Source organism: Callorhinchus milii, unplaced genomic scaffold (genome assembly GCF_018977255.1).
Source record: "Callorhinchus milii isolate IMCB2004 unplaced genomic scaffold, IMCB_Cmil_1.0 Scaffold23, whole genome shotgun sequence".
NCBI classification, from domain to species: Eukaryota; Metazoa; Chordata; class Chondrichthyes; order Chimaeriformes; family Callorhinchidae; genus Callorhinchus; species Callorhinchus milii.
The window spans coordinates 2,197,190-2,212,541 of NW_024704764.1; the positions used below are offsets into that span (position 1 = coordinate 2,197,190).

The 15,352-nt window shown below is 47.7% G+C and overlaps 1 protein-coding gene across 1 annotated transcript; it reads right to left on the bottom strand.

Annotated features, from left to right (window-relative positions):
- Positions 1-259: 259 nt before the first annotated feature.
- Positions 260-14,324, bottom strand: dcst1 (DC-STAMP domain containing 1). Its single transcript, XM_042343435.1, has 16 exons — positions 14,228-14,324; positions 12,780-12,905; positions 12,014-12,088; positions 11,281-11,409; positions 10,309-10,448; positions 9,037-9,211; positions 8,555-8,698; positions 8,008-8,129; positions 6,480-6,640; positions 5,563-5,662; positions 5,218-5,313; positions 4,261-4,387; positions 2,690-2,806; positions 2,078-2,220; positions 1,208-1,321; positions 260-623 (listed from the first exon to the last, which is right to left on the bottom strand). The coding sequence occupies exons 1-16, from the start codon at positions 14,322-14,324 to the stop codon at positions 372-374; spliced, it is 2,118 nt and encodes a 705-aa protein (XP_042199369.1). The 3' UTR covers positions 260-371.
- Between the last annotated feature and the right edge of the window lie 1,028 nt (positions 14,325-15,352).

Here is a 15,352-nt window from a genome sequence, read left to right on the forward strand (position 1 = left end):
TGCCTTTCCGCGTACTGTCACGGGAATCGTTTCTTTATTGAGATGAGCGTAGACATATTCTATCTGCCAATAAATATACATTTTGGGTTGTGTGTGTGTGGGAGGGGGGTTGGGCAGTGTGTGTGGGAGGGGGACAGTGTGTGTGTGGGCAGTGTTTGTGCTCGGGGGTGGGGGGCGGCAGTGTGCGTGTGTGTGTGTGTCGGTGTGTGTGTAAGTGTTTGTGTGTGTGTGTGTTGAGTGGCTTCAGTGTTTGTGGGAGTGGGGGGCAGTGTGTGCGTGTGTGTGCGTGTGTGTGTTAGGGTGGGTTCAGTGTGCGCGGATGTTGTTGTGGGGGGTGGGGGGCTGCGGGCAGTGTTTGGTTGAGGGGAGCGTTAGCTCCTATACACTGCATCGTTCTCGTTGTCACTGGACTCTGAGATGAACTCCTGGAAGGGCATACAGGCAAAGCAGTAGCGCCTGAGGTCATCCCAGCACGAGGGGCAGTAGATAGCTCCGCATTGTGGGGTGGGGCAGTGGTAGGAGGCAGGCGTCTCGCTCTCCTGACACACCAGGCAATGGCGGCGCAGACACCCCCTGAGCCACGGCAAGTGCCGATGGAGGAAGCCAGCCAGGCCTCGCAGCTTCTGCTCATAGGAAGATATAATCAATAATCAATAATCGTTAACGGGCAAATAGAAAGATAATCAATAATTATTAACAGCAAATTGAACCATAATCGATAACCACAGCCCTACACACACACTGACCCACCCACTCACACATAATCAATACTCATTAACTGTAACTACATATATAATCAATAAGCATTAGCGACCAATAGACACATAATCAATAAACATTCATGGTATTTCCATACAAAAAAAATAGTACGGTTGCTCAATCCACAACTGTATATTTGTTGAATTATAAGTGAATTGACTGTATATTTTGTGGGTGAAACGCGGCAGCCAATTGCACGCAGCAGTGTCCCGCAAACAGCCGTGGATTGAGTGACCAAATCCTTAGCATTATATACTTATTTATTTGGAGAGTATTACCCCCGGAAAGCAATCCGCCAATCAACTGACAACCGCGTTCCTACACGTTGCGAGGTAAACAGAGGCGTGTGGAGTAAGGAAACTTGCCTAAGGTTTCGCCCTGCCCGGTGAATCGAACCCAGGTCCTCTCGCTTGCGAGGCGAGTGCTCTAACCCCACACATTGACTTACCCAAAGCTCACGTCTCCTGGCTCTAATTATGACTCTCTTTCGCTGGATTTCAGCATAAGCCATTCGCTTTCGTAGGAACTCATTATACAGGAAAAGCACTCTCTGTTTCTCTCTCTGAAAGACATGGGGGAGGGAAGGGGTTCAGTACATTAGCCCCCATCTGCCCCCACCCCCCACCCTCCCACCCCCACACACACGCGCAACTATCCAGCACACCCAGCCAAAGAGAAGGTGCGAAACGAAGAGGGTGAGACTGATGGAGAGAGGGCGCGATGGAGTGGTAGAGACTGAGAGGGCGTGACAGAGGGGGAAATACTGATAGAGAGAAAGAGAGCGAGAGAGATGGAGGGGGAGAGACTGATACAGTGAGTGAGAGCGCGAGAGAGAGATTGTGGGAGAGAAACTGGTAATAATAATCCTTGCATTTGATATATCGCCTCATTACGTCTTCGAGACGTCTTAAAGTGCTTCACGGGATATATCGTAAAATGTATTAACTGTATATTTTGCGGGCGAAACACGACAGCCAATGGCGCACAGCAGTGTCCCACAAACAGTCGTGGATTGACTGACCAGATTATTATTATTCGATTTTTGAAGGGATTATTACGCCCGGAAAGCGATCTGCCAATCGACTAATAAGCAGGTTCCGACTTACCGCTTGGTAAACAGAGGCGTGTGGAGTAAGGAAACTCCCGCCCGGGAGTTGAACCCAGGTGCTCTCCCTTGCGAGTACTCTAACCGCTGCACTATCGGACTCTCTGATAGAGAGAGGGTGAGAAGGAGAGGGAGAGACTGACAGAGAAAGGGCACGATGGAGTGGTAGAGAGAGGGTGAAATGCAGAGGCAAACACAGGCTGATACACATACCTTAGGAAAGTAGAAAGCTGCTATGACCCTGCGAGTCCTGAAGACATAGATTTGAAGGAAGCAAAATAATATGACGGCGATGAGGGGGATGATGGTTGCGGCAATGGTGAAATTCAGCATCTTCTCCGGGACAGGAAGACAGCCTGAGAGGAGATGGCATCATCATCATCTTCATCATCTTCATCACCATACTAATAATGTGGTGGAGTCCTGTAGCGTGGTGGTTAAGAGCACTCGCCTCGCAAGAAAACACGCCTAATGTTTTGCCCCGTCCGGGAATCAAACCCATTTGATATAGCGCCTTATCACATGTTTCAAAGAGCTTCACGGAACATATTGAAAAAGTGGAGTGACTGTGTATATTGTGGGCATAACACGGCAGCCAGTTGCTTATATATATATATATATACACTGAAGCAACTTATAGCATATCCTGTAAAGCGCTTTGAGACGTCTCAACATGTGATAATAATAACAATAATAACAATAATCCTTCCATTTGATACAGCGCCTTATCACATCGTTGAGACATCTCAAAGTCCTTTACAGAATATACTGTAGAGTGTGGCGACTGTGTATTTTGTGGGTGATTATAACGAGCCTCTGACTTACGCAGGTTGTTTGACTCCATCTGAATGTCAAGTGTGGTGTTAAAGGCAGAGACGGCTTTTCGGATCAGATTAGCCAGTAATGAGGTGCCTTCCACTGTGATCTCCAAGTGATGGCTCTCTGCAGGTGAACAGACAGAACAGACCGAGAGAGAGAGAGAGAGAGAGCCTCCTGTTATTATTAATAATAATAATCCTTACATTTGATAAAGCGCCTTATCACGTCGTCGCAACGTCTCAAAGCCCTTCAAAGAATATACTGTAAAGTGCAGTGACTCTGTGTTTTTTGGGCGAATGGGGTTATTGATCATCAATTGACTACAGTCCAGGGTTATTGATCACTGATTGACTGGAGTCCTGTAGTTTAGTGGTTAGAGTGCTCGGCTCACAAGCAAGAGGACTCTGGTTCGAATCCCGGGCAGGGCGAAACCTTAGGCAAGTTTCCTTACTCCCCACACCCACCTCTGTTTATTAGCAGTAAGTAGGAACCTGGTTGTTAGGCGATTGGTAGATTGCTTTCAGAGTGTAATAATCCCTCCAAAAATTGGTCGCTCAATCTACGATTGTTTATGGGAAACTGCTGTGTGCAATTGGCTGCGCGTTTCGCCCACAAAATTTACAGTCAATGCACTCTACAGTATATTCTGTGAAGCGCTTTGAGACGTCTCATCGACGTGATATGGCGCTATATCAAATGCAAGGATTATTATTATTGTTAACATCAAATATAAATATGATCAACAATCATCATTAGTAATTCTAAACACAATAAATAATAATCAATAGTCATATAATAATAATCCTTGCTTTGATGCAGTGCCTTATAAAGCATAGTCAAGAATTCTCAAAGAGTTTCACAAAATATACTGTATAAAGCGTAGCGATTGTGCATTTTGTGGGTGAAACGCGGCAGCCAATTGTCAACTGGATCAATAAGTCGTGGGTTATTAAGTAACGTGAGAAATTCTAGGCGAAAAAAAGCCCAAGGTCCATCTAGTTCGCCTTCCACCTTCCTGGCAGGCACATGCACATATATCCCGAACTACCTATGTGCTATATCCCATAATGTTATTTCCTAAAAGAAAACTATCTAATCTGTGTTTGAAAGAATCAACAGTTCCTGCTTCAGCCGTCTCCCCAGAGGGAGCCTGTTCCACAGGTTCACTATTCTCTCAATGAGATAGTGTTTCCGAAGATTTGTTCTGAATTTATCCCTTCAGAGGCTGTGTCCTCTGGTTTTACTATTCTGGACAAGTTGAAACAGTCTGTCATGATCTATGTTGCTTTGCCCCTTCAGAACCTTAAAGACAGCAATCATATCGCCTCTCAACCTTCTCTTTTCCAGCGTGAACATGCCCGAGTTACTTAGTCTCTCCTCATGTGTGCAGTAAGGATTGTTGCCTAAAGTTTTGCCCCGTCTGGGAATCAAAGTCAGGTCCTCTCACTTGTGAGTGAGCACTAAACCACTACAACACAGCATGTCACTTGTTGATCACAGAGCGGTTGCAGTCCTGGAATATTGATTACTGATTGACTGCAGTCCGGGTCTGGGATATTTATTGTCGAGTCACTTACCCCCAAAGTTATACTCGATGTAACTGTGTCTCTGGATGATGTCTAACATGGTGTAGAGCAGCCAGTCTAACACAAACAGCACAATAACTAGAATAATCTGTGGGACACACTGCAGCAAACCCAGAACCTGCAAGATGGCGAAATGTCAATTATTATCATCATCGCAAGGTGAGGGAGACAGAGACAGAGAATAACAATACATCGATTTCATAGAATCATAGAATTATACAGCACAGAAAGAGGCCATTCGGACAATTGTGTCGCCTCATCTCTTCTCTTAACCTTCTCTGTTCCAAGGAGAATAACCCTCGCTTCTCTCGCCTTTCCTGATAACTGAAGTCCACCATTCCTGGTACCATTCTGGTAAATCTCCTTTGCACCCTCTCCAATGCCTTGACATCTTTCCTAAAGTGTGGGGCCCAGAACTGAACAAAGTCTCTCGTTGAGGCCTAACCAGTGTTTTACATAAAGGTTCATCATAACTTCCTGACTTTTGTATTCTATGCCCCTATTTATAAAGCCGAGTATCCCGTAGGCTTTTTTAACAGCTTTATCTGCCTGTCCTGCTTTCACCACCTTTCAGGCAGTGCGTTCTTATAGAGAATTATGTTCTTTAGAAAATAATATCTGGGGATACTGTATATAGTTTGGGGACACAACATGTCAAGCGACTGCCAGGATGGTGGAAGGTGAAGTGGATGGACCGTGGTCTTCTTTCGGTAATAATTATTATTATAATAATAATATTATTATTCCCGAAATTCTGGAATAATTATTATTATTACCCCCGGAATGCAATCTGACAATTGACTAACAGGAGGGTTAGGCAAACAGAGGCGTGTGGAGTAAGGAAACTTGCTGAACATTTCGCCCTGCTCGGGAATCGAACCCAGGTCCAGGTTGTTGTTGTAAAAACGCAGAGCTGAGAGCGCTATCAACTGGGAGTCGCTCACTCACCAAACTCCTCATCTCCGCACTGTGGACCTTTCGTTGCCAGGGAAAGATGACGTTGGGGCGTTCAGCTTTCTTGAATGGGAGGAGGTGCTTCCTGTTCTGGAACACAAGACCATAAGAATTACTATACAACAACGACAACTTGGGCTGACACACACTGAACCAGCCTCACGCACACTGAGCCGGGCTGACACACACTGAGGGGTGGGGAGGGTTGGTGGTGGGAAGGGGGGTGGGGGGAAGGCTCAGAGTCAGGTTCCGCCACTGTTAAGTGCTCTGAGACGCTGCCCTGTTTGGAGGGCGCTATAATAAGTGCAAGTGTCGCTGTTTGTGGATCGTGGAGCTCACCATTGCTTTTCGCCGAGAGTCAATCTGCCGAAAGTATTTACTAATATAAACGTTGTCAAAGCGGATGTCATTGTTGTAATTTCTCGTGTAGAGAAAAGCACTGAAAGCGAAAGAGAATAAGTGAGTTACAACAACAACAACAACAACAACAGCAACAACAACAACAAGATTCCATTTATAAAGCGCCTTTCACGTCAGGAGGACGTCCCAAGGCGCTGCACAGTTGGGTCATGACCCGAGCAGGGGGGAAATGGTCAGGGTGAGGGGAGGGAAGGAGGGAGAGAGGAGGGGGAAATGGTCAGGGTGAGGGGAGGGAAGGGAGGGAACAAGGAAGGGGGAAATGGTCAGGGTGAGGGGAGGGAAGGGAGGGAGCGAGGAGGGGGAAGAGAGTCGAGAGGGGAGCTGAAGGCTCGGTCAAAGAGAAAGGTTTTGAGACCGGCCTTGAAGGAGGAAAGGGAGGAAGCGGCGAAGGCACTGGGGGATGGAGTTCCAGAGCCTCGGGGCTGAGAGGCTGAAGGCCCGACCACCGATGGTAGGGCGGTTGGGGCGGGGGACGTGGAGCAGACCGGAGCCAGAGGAACGGAGGGTACGGGCAGGTAGGTAGGGGATAGTAGGTTGGAGAGGTAGGAGGGAGCGAGGCCGTGAATGGCCTTGTAGGTGAGGATGAGGATCTTGAAATCAATCCTCTGGGGGATGGGGAGCCAGTGGAGGCGAGCGAGGGTGGGAGTGATGTGAAAAGTTAGAGACGCAGCAAAGCTCCTCTTCGCTGTCCATCCACACTCTCTCTGGAAATTTCCATGTGTAGTTGGGATGAATGGAATTCTCGGTTTGGTTCGGTTGGGATACTCTAAAGCCCGGTGGTGGGTTTCCACGTGTGTCAGAGCAAAACAACGAGAGATAAATCGGGGGAAACTCACGAGATGAATAAAATGGCGAAGGTGCAGGAGAGGATTAAGGTGATGATATCGACGATGGAGTTCAGCAAATCTTTCTTCTTAATCAGCTCCTTTCGTAGTGTCTCCGTGACCTGCGCTTTGCTGAAGTTGGCTCCTACAATAGACTCCTGTTGCACCATACTCTGCACAGACGCAACAACATCACACTGCTGTTGCATCCCAGTTGACCGATGGCGTCTCTTGCCTCTTAAGCATCCCAGAGAGCTTGTCAAGAGACCAGAGAGGTCAACAACAACAACAACAACAACAACAACCACTCATCATCACAATAATTCTTGCATTTCGTACAGCAATATTTAAGTTTAATTCAAGAGTGCCCAACAATTTACAATGATAATTCCTGTGCGTATTCATATTAATAATATTTAAAACAATAATAACAACAGCACACAACAACTCATCATAACAATAATTGTGCATTTGGTACATCAATTTTTAATGTTTAATACTGAATGTTGCTGTGTACTTTGAGGGTGAAACGCGGCAATTTGCAATTAGCCAATTTGCGAACGGCAATGTCCACACACGAACAGCCATGGAGTGAATGGCCAAATGTATTTGGCGGATTGCCGACGGATAAAACCGCTCGCTTGCTTCGCGACTGTTTGCAAGGACGTCGCTGTGCGCAGTTCAGCTGCACGCAAAACACACAGTCACTACACTTACAGTGAATCCTGGTAAGCGCTTTGAGATGCCTCAGCGACATGATAAGCTCCCGGATCAAATTCACAGATCGCAATAATAATAACAGCAGCAATAATCCTTGCATCTGACCCGGTGCCTTTCACATCGTGTGGGCACCTCAATGACGCTCCCAGGATCGACTGTGAAGTGTAGTGACTGTGCGATCTGGAGATGAAGTTTGTTACGCTAACTTCCTGCTTGTCCGCCTTTCCAACTGATCCCTCCACAAGCTGCACATTATTCACAACTCTGCAGGTCATGTCCGCTCCCGCACCATCTCCGTGACCCTTTCAACCTCACCCTCGCCTGGCTCCACTGGCTCCCCATCCGCCACCCTCTGGGACTCCATCCCACAGCCCCTTTGCCTCGCCCCCTCCCTCGCCTCCTTCAGGCCTGTCTCAACACCTTCCTTTTCAAAACTGACCTGTTGATCTCGGTTACATCGGGGTATCAAGGGATATGGGGCAAAAGCAGGTAATTGGAGTTGAGGTACAGATCAGCCGTGATCTAACAGAATGATGGAACAGGCAGGAGGGGCTGAATGGCCTCCTCTTGTTCTTATGTTATTATGACTGTATCTTCGTGCCCCCTCCTATCCCCCACACTCCCTGCCCTCCGCCCCTCCTGATCCCAACCCCCAGCTCGGATCCAAATCCCTGAATGTCCCTCGCTGTGTAAATGTCATTATGTTGTTGCTGTTGTTGTTGTTGTTGTGTGTTGGGTGCTGTTGGGATAAGGAGAGGGAGGGAGGGAGGGAGGGAGGGAGGTTGGGAGGAGAAGGAGAGATGCCCCATTCACTACTCACAGTGATGGCCATTTCTGCCTTGAAATTGTTGTTGAGATTGCTGACGGAGCTGTTCACTTTGTCGTACAGCTGACCAAAGTTTCCATCCACTGGGATTCGATCCCTGCACCAGGGTGTCATCACTGTAATAATAATACCAGTAATAATATAATAATAATCACCATAATTAGAAACATTATTAATAACAATATTCACTGTAATAATATGTATAATAATCAGCACTGTAATAATAATCCTAATTATAATAAGTAATAATAATCCTTGCTTTTGATAGAGCGCCTTATCACATCATTGAGCTGCTTGAAGCGCATCACAGAATATACTGTAAAGTTAATTGATTGTATATATTTTCTGGGCAAAACGTGGCAGCCAATTGCGCACAGGATTGTCCCACAAACAGTCGTGGATTGCGTGACCAAATTATTATTATTATTATTATTCGCGGTAACAGGTTTCCAGGTGTATGTGTGTCAGACACCCGGATAATCACAGTGACGGATTTCCACGTGGACCAGACACCCGGCTGACCAACAAAAGAAATACTTACACTTCACGATGTTACACAGGAATTTAAACGTCATTGGAAGACAGAAAAGATGATTGAAGAGAGGAATGACAAGTTTCCTCATACACGCTACGTATTTAATGTCAAACCACTTTCGACATCGCTGGATTCCCAAATCAACAATAACTGAGGAAAGGAAATAATAATTATTATAAGAATATTCCTTGCATTTGATACAGCGCATTATCACATCATCAAGACGTCTCAAAGCGCTTCACCGAATATACTGTAAAGTGTAGTGACTGTGCATTTTGTGGGCAAAACACGGCAGCCAATTGCACACACCAATGTCCCACAAACAGTAGTAGATTGAGTGTCCAAATTATTATTATTTTTATTATTAGCCCCTGAAAGTGATCCGCCAATCGACAAACAACCAGGTTCCGGGAATCGAACCCTGGTCCTCTGGGGTGCGAGGCGAGCGCACTAACCGGTATGTTATGGGAGAGAGGAGAGACACTCACAGTCACATCGCATCTTGGTTTTAAGTTCGAACAAGCTCTGTGTGCTGAGGTGTCTGCCATTGCCCACAGATCCGCTATTTTCCTTGAATCCCTCCTTGGATATGATCTGATCGTTCACTGCATGGAATTTCTTCTGCACATCGTCGGTTTCTTTTCCAAACATGTCGCTGTTTTTCTGCAGGAAAGAAAGGTAAAAAGCCATTCCATTGGAGTTTCCCGTAGCCTACCGGTTAGCGCGCTCGCCTCGCAAGCGAGAGGACCCGGGTTCGATTCCCGGGTGGGGCGAAACCTTAGGCAATTTTACTTACTCCACACTCCTCTGTTTATCCAGGAGTAAGTCGGAACCTGGTTCTTAGTCGATTGGCAGATCGCTTTCCGGGGGTAATTGTTCCTCCAAAATAATGATAATCTGGTCACTCAATAATAATACTAATAATGATAATTTTTCTATTTGACACAACGCCTTTAGTCTTTGAGACGTCTCAAAGCGCTTCACAGAGATTTTGTGGAAGAAGTGCAGTAGGCCAATTGCGCACAGCAGTGTCCCACAAACAGTCGTGGACTGGGTGACCAAATTTGTTATTAGTATTATTTTTAATTTCGTTTGAGAGTTTGGAGAAAGGAGACTTGCCTAAGGTTTAGCCCTGCTCAGGAATTGAAACCCGGTCCTCTCGCCTCCGAGTTGAGTGCTCTAACCACTACACTACACCACGGCTGTTTGTGGGACACTGTTGGGCCAATTGGTTGCTGCATTTTGCCAACAAATATACAATCAATCCACTTTTCAGTGTATTCTGTGAAGCGCGTTGAGACATAATAAGGCGCTATATCAAATGCAAGGATTATTATTGTCGTGCAAGACTTTACACCCATACTTTGGGGAGAGGGGTTGGGTGTGTTGCCTCTTGCTTGTCCTCGTGCCCTCTGTTCCACCATCGGTGTCTGTGCTTTTAGCCTCTACGCCCCCGAGACTCTGGAACTCTCCTCCTCTCTTCCTCCGCCTTTCCCCTTCCTTCCACATCTTCTGGTCGGATCCGAAGACCTTCTTCTTCGACCTTCACCTTCCCCCCCCACTCCCCGGCTTGAGGTCAGGCTCCGCCCCACTGTCAAGCGCTCTGGGATGTTACCCAGTGTGAGGGGCCGCGGTGTAAATGCAAGTTGTTGTTGTTGTTGTCATCAGTGAGAGTGGGAAGCAGCGAGACGAGGCGAGGGGAGTGGAGGTGGGGAGAGAGTGAGAGAGAGGGAGCACAGATTTTATCTCTCCGTTCTCACCTTCATGTCTTTGAGGACTTTCTTGAGAGGTTCCTGCATGATTTTCCACAATTTCTTGGTGTGGTTAATCTGTAGTTCCACCGTGCAAGCCACAGAGTTACCCACAATCTCAACGTTCTTCTCAATGTTAGCCACCGGACCTGGGGACAATAAACAACAATAATAATAATGACCCTTGCATTTGATGTAGTGACTTATCACGTCTTTGAAACATCTCAAAGCACTTCACAGAATTTACTGTAAAGTGAATTGATTGTGTAATTTGTGGGGGGTGGGGGGGGAGGATTATTACCCCTAGAAAACAAGCTGCCAATCGACTAATAACTGGGTTCCTACTCACTGATAGGTAAACAGAGAGGTGTGGAGCGAGGAAACTTGCCGAACGTTTCACCTTGCCCGGGAATCGAACCCGGGTCTCTCACTTGCCAGGCGAGCGCTTATCAAAAGAACCAGAAGGGAGAAGAGGGAAAACGTTTTGAATCCAGCGAGTTGTGGGAGCCCTGTAGGGTAGTGGTCACCGCGCTCGTCTCACAAGCGAGAGGACCTGAGACGTATCAATGTCGTGATAATGCCGAATGCAAGGAAGCAGATTCGATTGTAGCTTTCAAAAGCGAATTGGCTATTTACTTCGAATCATAGAATTTTACAACACCAATGAGGCCATATCCAGCTACGACCACCCGACCCATTCGTGCTTTGGCTTCCAGGCATAACGGGAGCTGAGTGGGAGGATTCCCTGCCCGAGTGACTGGTCTGCCCTTCCAAGTCTTGGTAGAGTGAGAGGGGAAGGGAGGCGAGGGGATTGGAGGTTAAGGAGAGAGAGAGAGAGAGAGAGAGAGAGAGCGAAGTAGGGAAGCCAGGAAATTGGAGATGGGGAGAGAGTGAGAGAGAGAGAGAGAGAGAGAGAGAGGGGGGAATAGAGGATGGGGAGAGAGAGGGAACGAGGCGAGGTGGAGAGAGAGGGAGACTTACCGTGCATGACGATGGTCACCAATAACATCAGGACGAACGTCCGCCCCTCGGAGCCCAGCATGTTGGGAAGGATCATCAGGATCGCACAGCGATAGCTCACGGACACGGCCCAGCCCAGCCCCATCACACCTGAGACACACACAACACAACATCCTATCACCCCCCATCCTCGCTCGGCTCCACTGGCTCCCCATCCCCCCAGAGGATAGAATTCAAAATCTTTAACATCAAGATTTTTACAGTCAATTCACTTTACAGTCTATCCTGTGAAGCTTTGAGACGTCTCGAGGACATGATAAGGCGCTGTATCAAATACAAGGATTATTATTATTATTATGGATCGATTTCAAGATCCTCTCACCAGTCTACAAATCCTTTCCTGCCCCTGGCACCTCCCCTACCTCTCCGATACTTCTCACAACTCACTACCTGCTCTCTCCGCCCGGCTGGCTCCGGCCTCCTGCTTATCCCTCGTCCCCTCCGCTCCACCAATGCCGGCTGCACTTTCAGCCACTGCTCCCCGAAACTCTGTCACTCTCTCCCTCCATCCCTCCACCTCGCCCTCTCCTTCCCCTCTTTCAGATCACGCCTGGCGAACCTCCTCTTCGTGCTTAAGGTCACCTCCCCGCTCCCTCCGGCTCGGGAGTCAGGCTCCGTCACTGTTAAGCTCTACGAGAGGCTGCACTGTGTGGAGGGCTCTGTGTAAATGCGAGTTGTTGTTGTTGTTACTTACAAACCATGGCGCAAAGTATGTAAAACTTGTGTTCTTCAAATAGATCCAATTTATCCACCAAAACAAAGTAGAAACCTAGGACAGGATACATCGACAATCAATAATCTATCACCGATCTCGGATCGATTTCGTGTATGTCGGGGTTAACACACTCGCCTCGCAAGCGAGAGGACCCGGGTTTGATTCCCGGACACGAGCGAAACCTTAGGCAAGTTTCCTTACTCCGCAACCCTCTGTTTACCCAGCAATAAGTAGTCGATTGGCGGATCACTTTCCTGGGGTAATAATTCCTTAAAAAGAAACTAATAATAATAATGTGGTCACTCAATCCACGGCTGTTTGTGGGACACTGCCCTGGGCAATTGGCTGTCGAGTTTCACCCACAAAATATTCCCACAAAATGATAAGGCGCTGTATCAAGTGCAAGGATTATTATTATTATTGGTGTAAGAGTGTAATGACTCTGTACTTTTTGGGCGAAACGCGGCAGCCAACTGCGCACAGCAGTGTCCCACAGACAACCGTGGATTGCGTGACCAAATATTTATTAAAGCACTTATTTCCCCCAGAAAGCAATCCACCAATCAACTAACAACCGAGTTCCTATTTCCTGCTGGGTAAACAGAGGTGTGTGGAGTAAGGAAACTTGGCTAAGGCTTCACCCCACCCGGGAATCGAACCCGAGTCCTCTCGCTTGCGAGACGAGCGCGCTAACCACACTATTAGCATTGTGCTGGTTGTTTGGCGATTTTGTGCACGGACTCACCAACGGCTAACATGGCTCCCAACCCGAAGCCCATGAAGAACTTGGTGACACGGAACTCCTCAGGTTTGCTCCACAGGAAAGTGGTGACCAGCGACGGACACATGTGGCTGACAATCATCTTCAAAGCTTTACAACGACAACAAATTACATTTACACAGAGCCTTTCAACAACAACAACTTGTCCAGCAGCGTAGCCTCACAAGCGAGAGGACCCCAGTTCAATTCCCGGGCAGGAAAGACTTCCGGCAAGTTTCCTTACTCCAAAAACATGCCTCTGGTTACGCGGCAGTAAGTGGAACCTGGTTGTTAGTAGATTGGCGGATCACTTTTCGGGGCTAATAATCCCAGATATATAGTCAATTGGCTGCCGTGTTTCGCCCGTGAAATATACGGTGAATTCACTTCACAATATATTCTGTGCAGCACTTTGAAACGTCTCAAAGACTTAATAAGGCTCTATATCAAATAAAGGATTATTATAACTTGCATTGATACAGTGGCCCTCATGTGGGGCAGCATCTCGGAGTATTTAATAATATACTGTAAAGTGTAGTGACTGTGTACTGTGTGGGCGAAGCGCACGGTATCCAAACACGCACAGCAGCATCCCACAAGTAGTTGTGTTTGAGTGACCAAATTGTTATTTTTTGAGGGATTATTGTGACCGGAAAGCGATCCGGCAATCGATTTTATCTGTCGGCCAGGACATCGGGATAGAGAGAGAGAGAGGGGAAGTAACTCCCTTCTCTTCTCCCCTCCATCCCTGCACCCCCCCGCACCCTTCCCCCCACAGACAGCGCCACGGGAGATCTTTAAAGTCCACATGAACAGGGCACAGACGGGAGAGAGTGAGGTTTACATCTCATCCAAAAAGTATGGCGTCTCCGAATACAGGGCTGTGTCTCTCCCCCCAGCACTGCGCTGGAGCATCAGCCTGAACTGTGAGCACCGGACTGACCAGGGTGACATGCTTTCACGTGTGTGTATGTCAGACAACCGGCTCATCACGGTGATGGGTTTCCGTGTGTGTGAGACACCCAGTTGATCACGGCGACGGGTTTCCATGTGTGTGTGTCAGACACCCGGCTGATCACGGTGACGGGTTTCCGCGTGTGTGTGTCAGACACCCGGCTGATCACGGTGACATGCTTTCACATGTGTGTGTCAGACACCCGGCTGATCACGGTGATGGGTTTCCACGTGTGTGTGTCAGACACCCGGCTGATCACGGTGACGGGTTTCCACATGTGTGGGTCAGACGCCCGGCTGATCACGGTGACGGGTTTCCGCGTGTGCGTGTGTATGTATGTCAGACGCCCGGCTGATCACGGTGACGGGTTTCCGCGTGTGTGTGTGTCAGACACCCGGCTGATCACGGTGACGGGTTTCCATGTGTGTGTGTCAGACACCCGGCTGATCACGGTGACGGGTTTCCGTGTGGACTATACTTGTATTCGCTGGTTTCCCTCTTTGCTTCCTTTTCTTCCTCTGTTCCGTGTCAGTCTTCTCGCTGTTAATCTCTCCTTTGCTCGCCGTTTCTCCCATCTTCTCCACTTTGAAGCCTGACGCACAGAGATAGGAGTCCCGTGGAGCGCGGTCTTTCCTTTGAAGGCTGATCGGAGTGGATTCTGGAACATTCCAGGCTCTTGCGTTTGGAAGACTGTCCCATTCTGAGGTCACATCTCACCTGTGACACCACAGACCTTGGTTCATAGATAGAATCATAGAATCACCATCATCATAACAATAATAATCCTTGTATTTGATACAGCGCCTTATCACGTCATTGAGACGCCTCAAAGCGCTTCACAGAATGTATTGTGAAGTGGAGTGACTGTGTACTTTGTGGGCAAAATGCAGTAGCCAGTTGGGCACAGCAGTGTCCCACAAACAGTCGTGAAAGCCGGGCGGGGTGAAACCATAGGCAACTTACCTTACTCCATATGCCTCTGTTTAACTAGCAGTAAGTAGGAACCCACTTGTTAGTTAATTGGCGGATTGCTTTCCTGGTGTAATAATCCTCCAAAAAAAAATAATTTGGTCACTCAATCCACGACTGTTTTTGGGACACTGCTGTGCGCAATTGGCTGCCGCGTTTCGCCCACAAAACACACAATCACTACACTTTACAATATATCCTGTGGATCCCTTTGAGATGTCTCGACGACATGATAAGGCGCTGTATCAAATGCAAGGTTTATAATTTATATACTGTATTTCTATTTTCAAATAGAAACAACAGTAAAAACTGAAAACTGCGATACAGAACACTATCCAAATGGTGAAGAGGTTAGAGTTCTTAGGGCTGGGGGGGGGGGTGGGGGGGGGGGGGGTTAGGGTTGGGCTGGGATTAGGGTTACTAATTGCCAATTAGGGTTAGAGTTAGGGTTGACACTTAGGGTTGAGGCGTGTGGGGGTTAGGGGTTACAGTTAACGATTTGGGGTTTAGGGTTGGGTAAGGGTTTTAGGGTTGCGTTAGGGGTCAGGGTCGGGTTAGGAGATGGGGTGGGGTTAGTGGGTGATGGTTTAGGGTTGGGGTTAGGGACTGGGTTAGGGTTTTGAGGTTAGGGTTT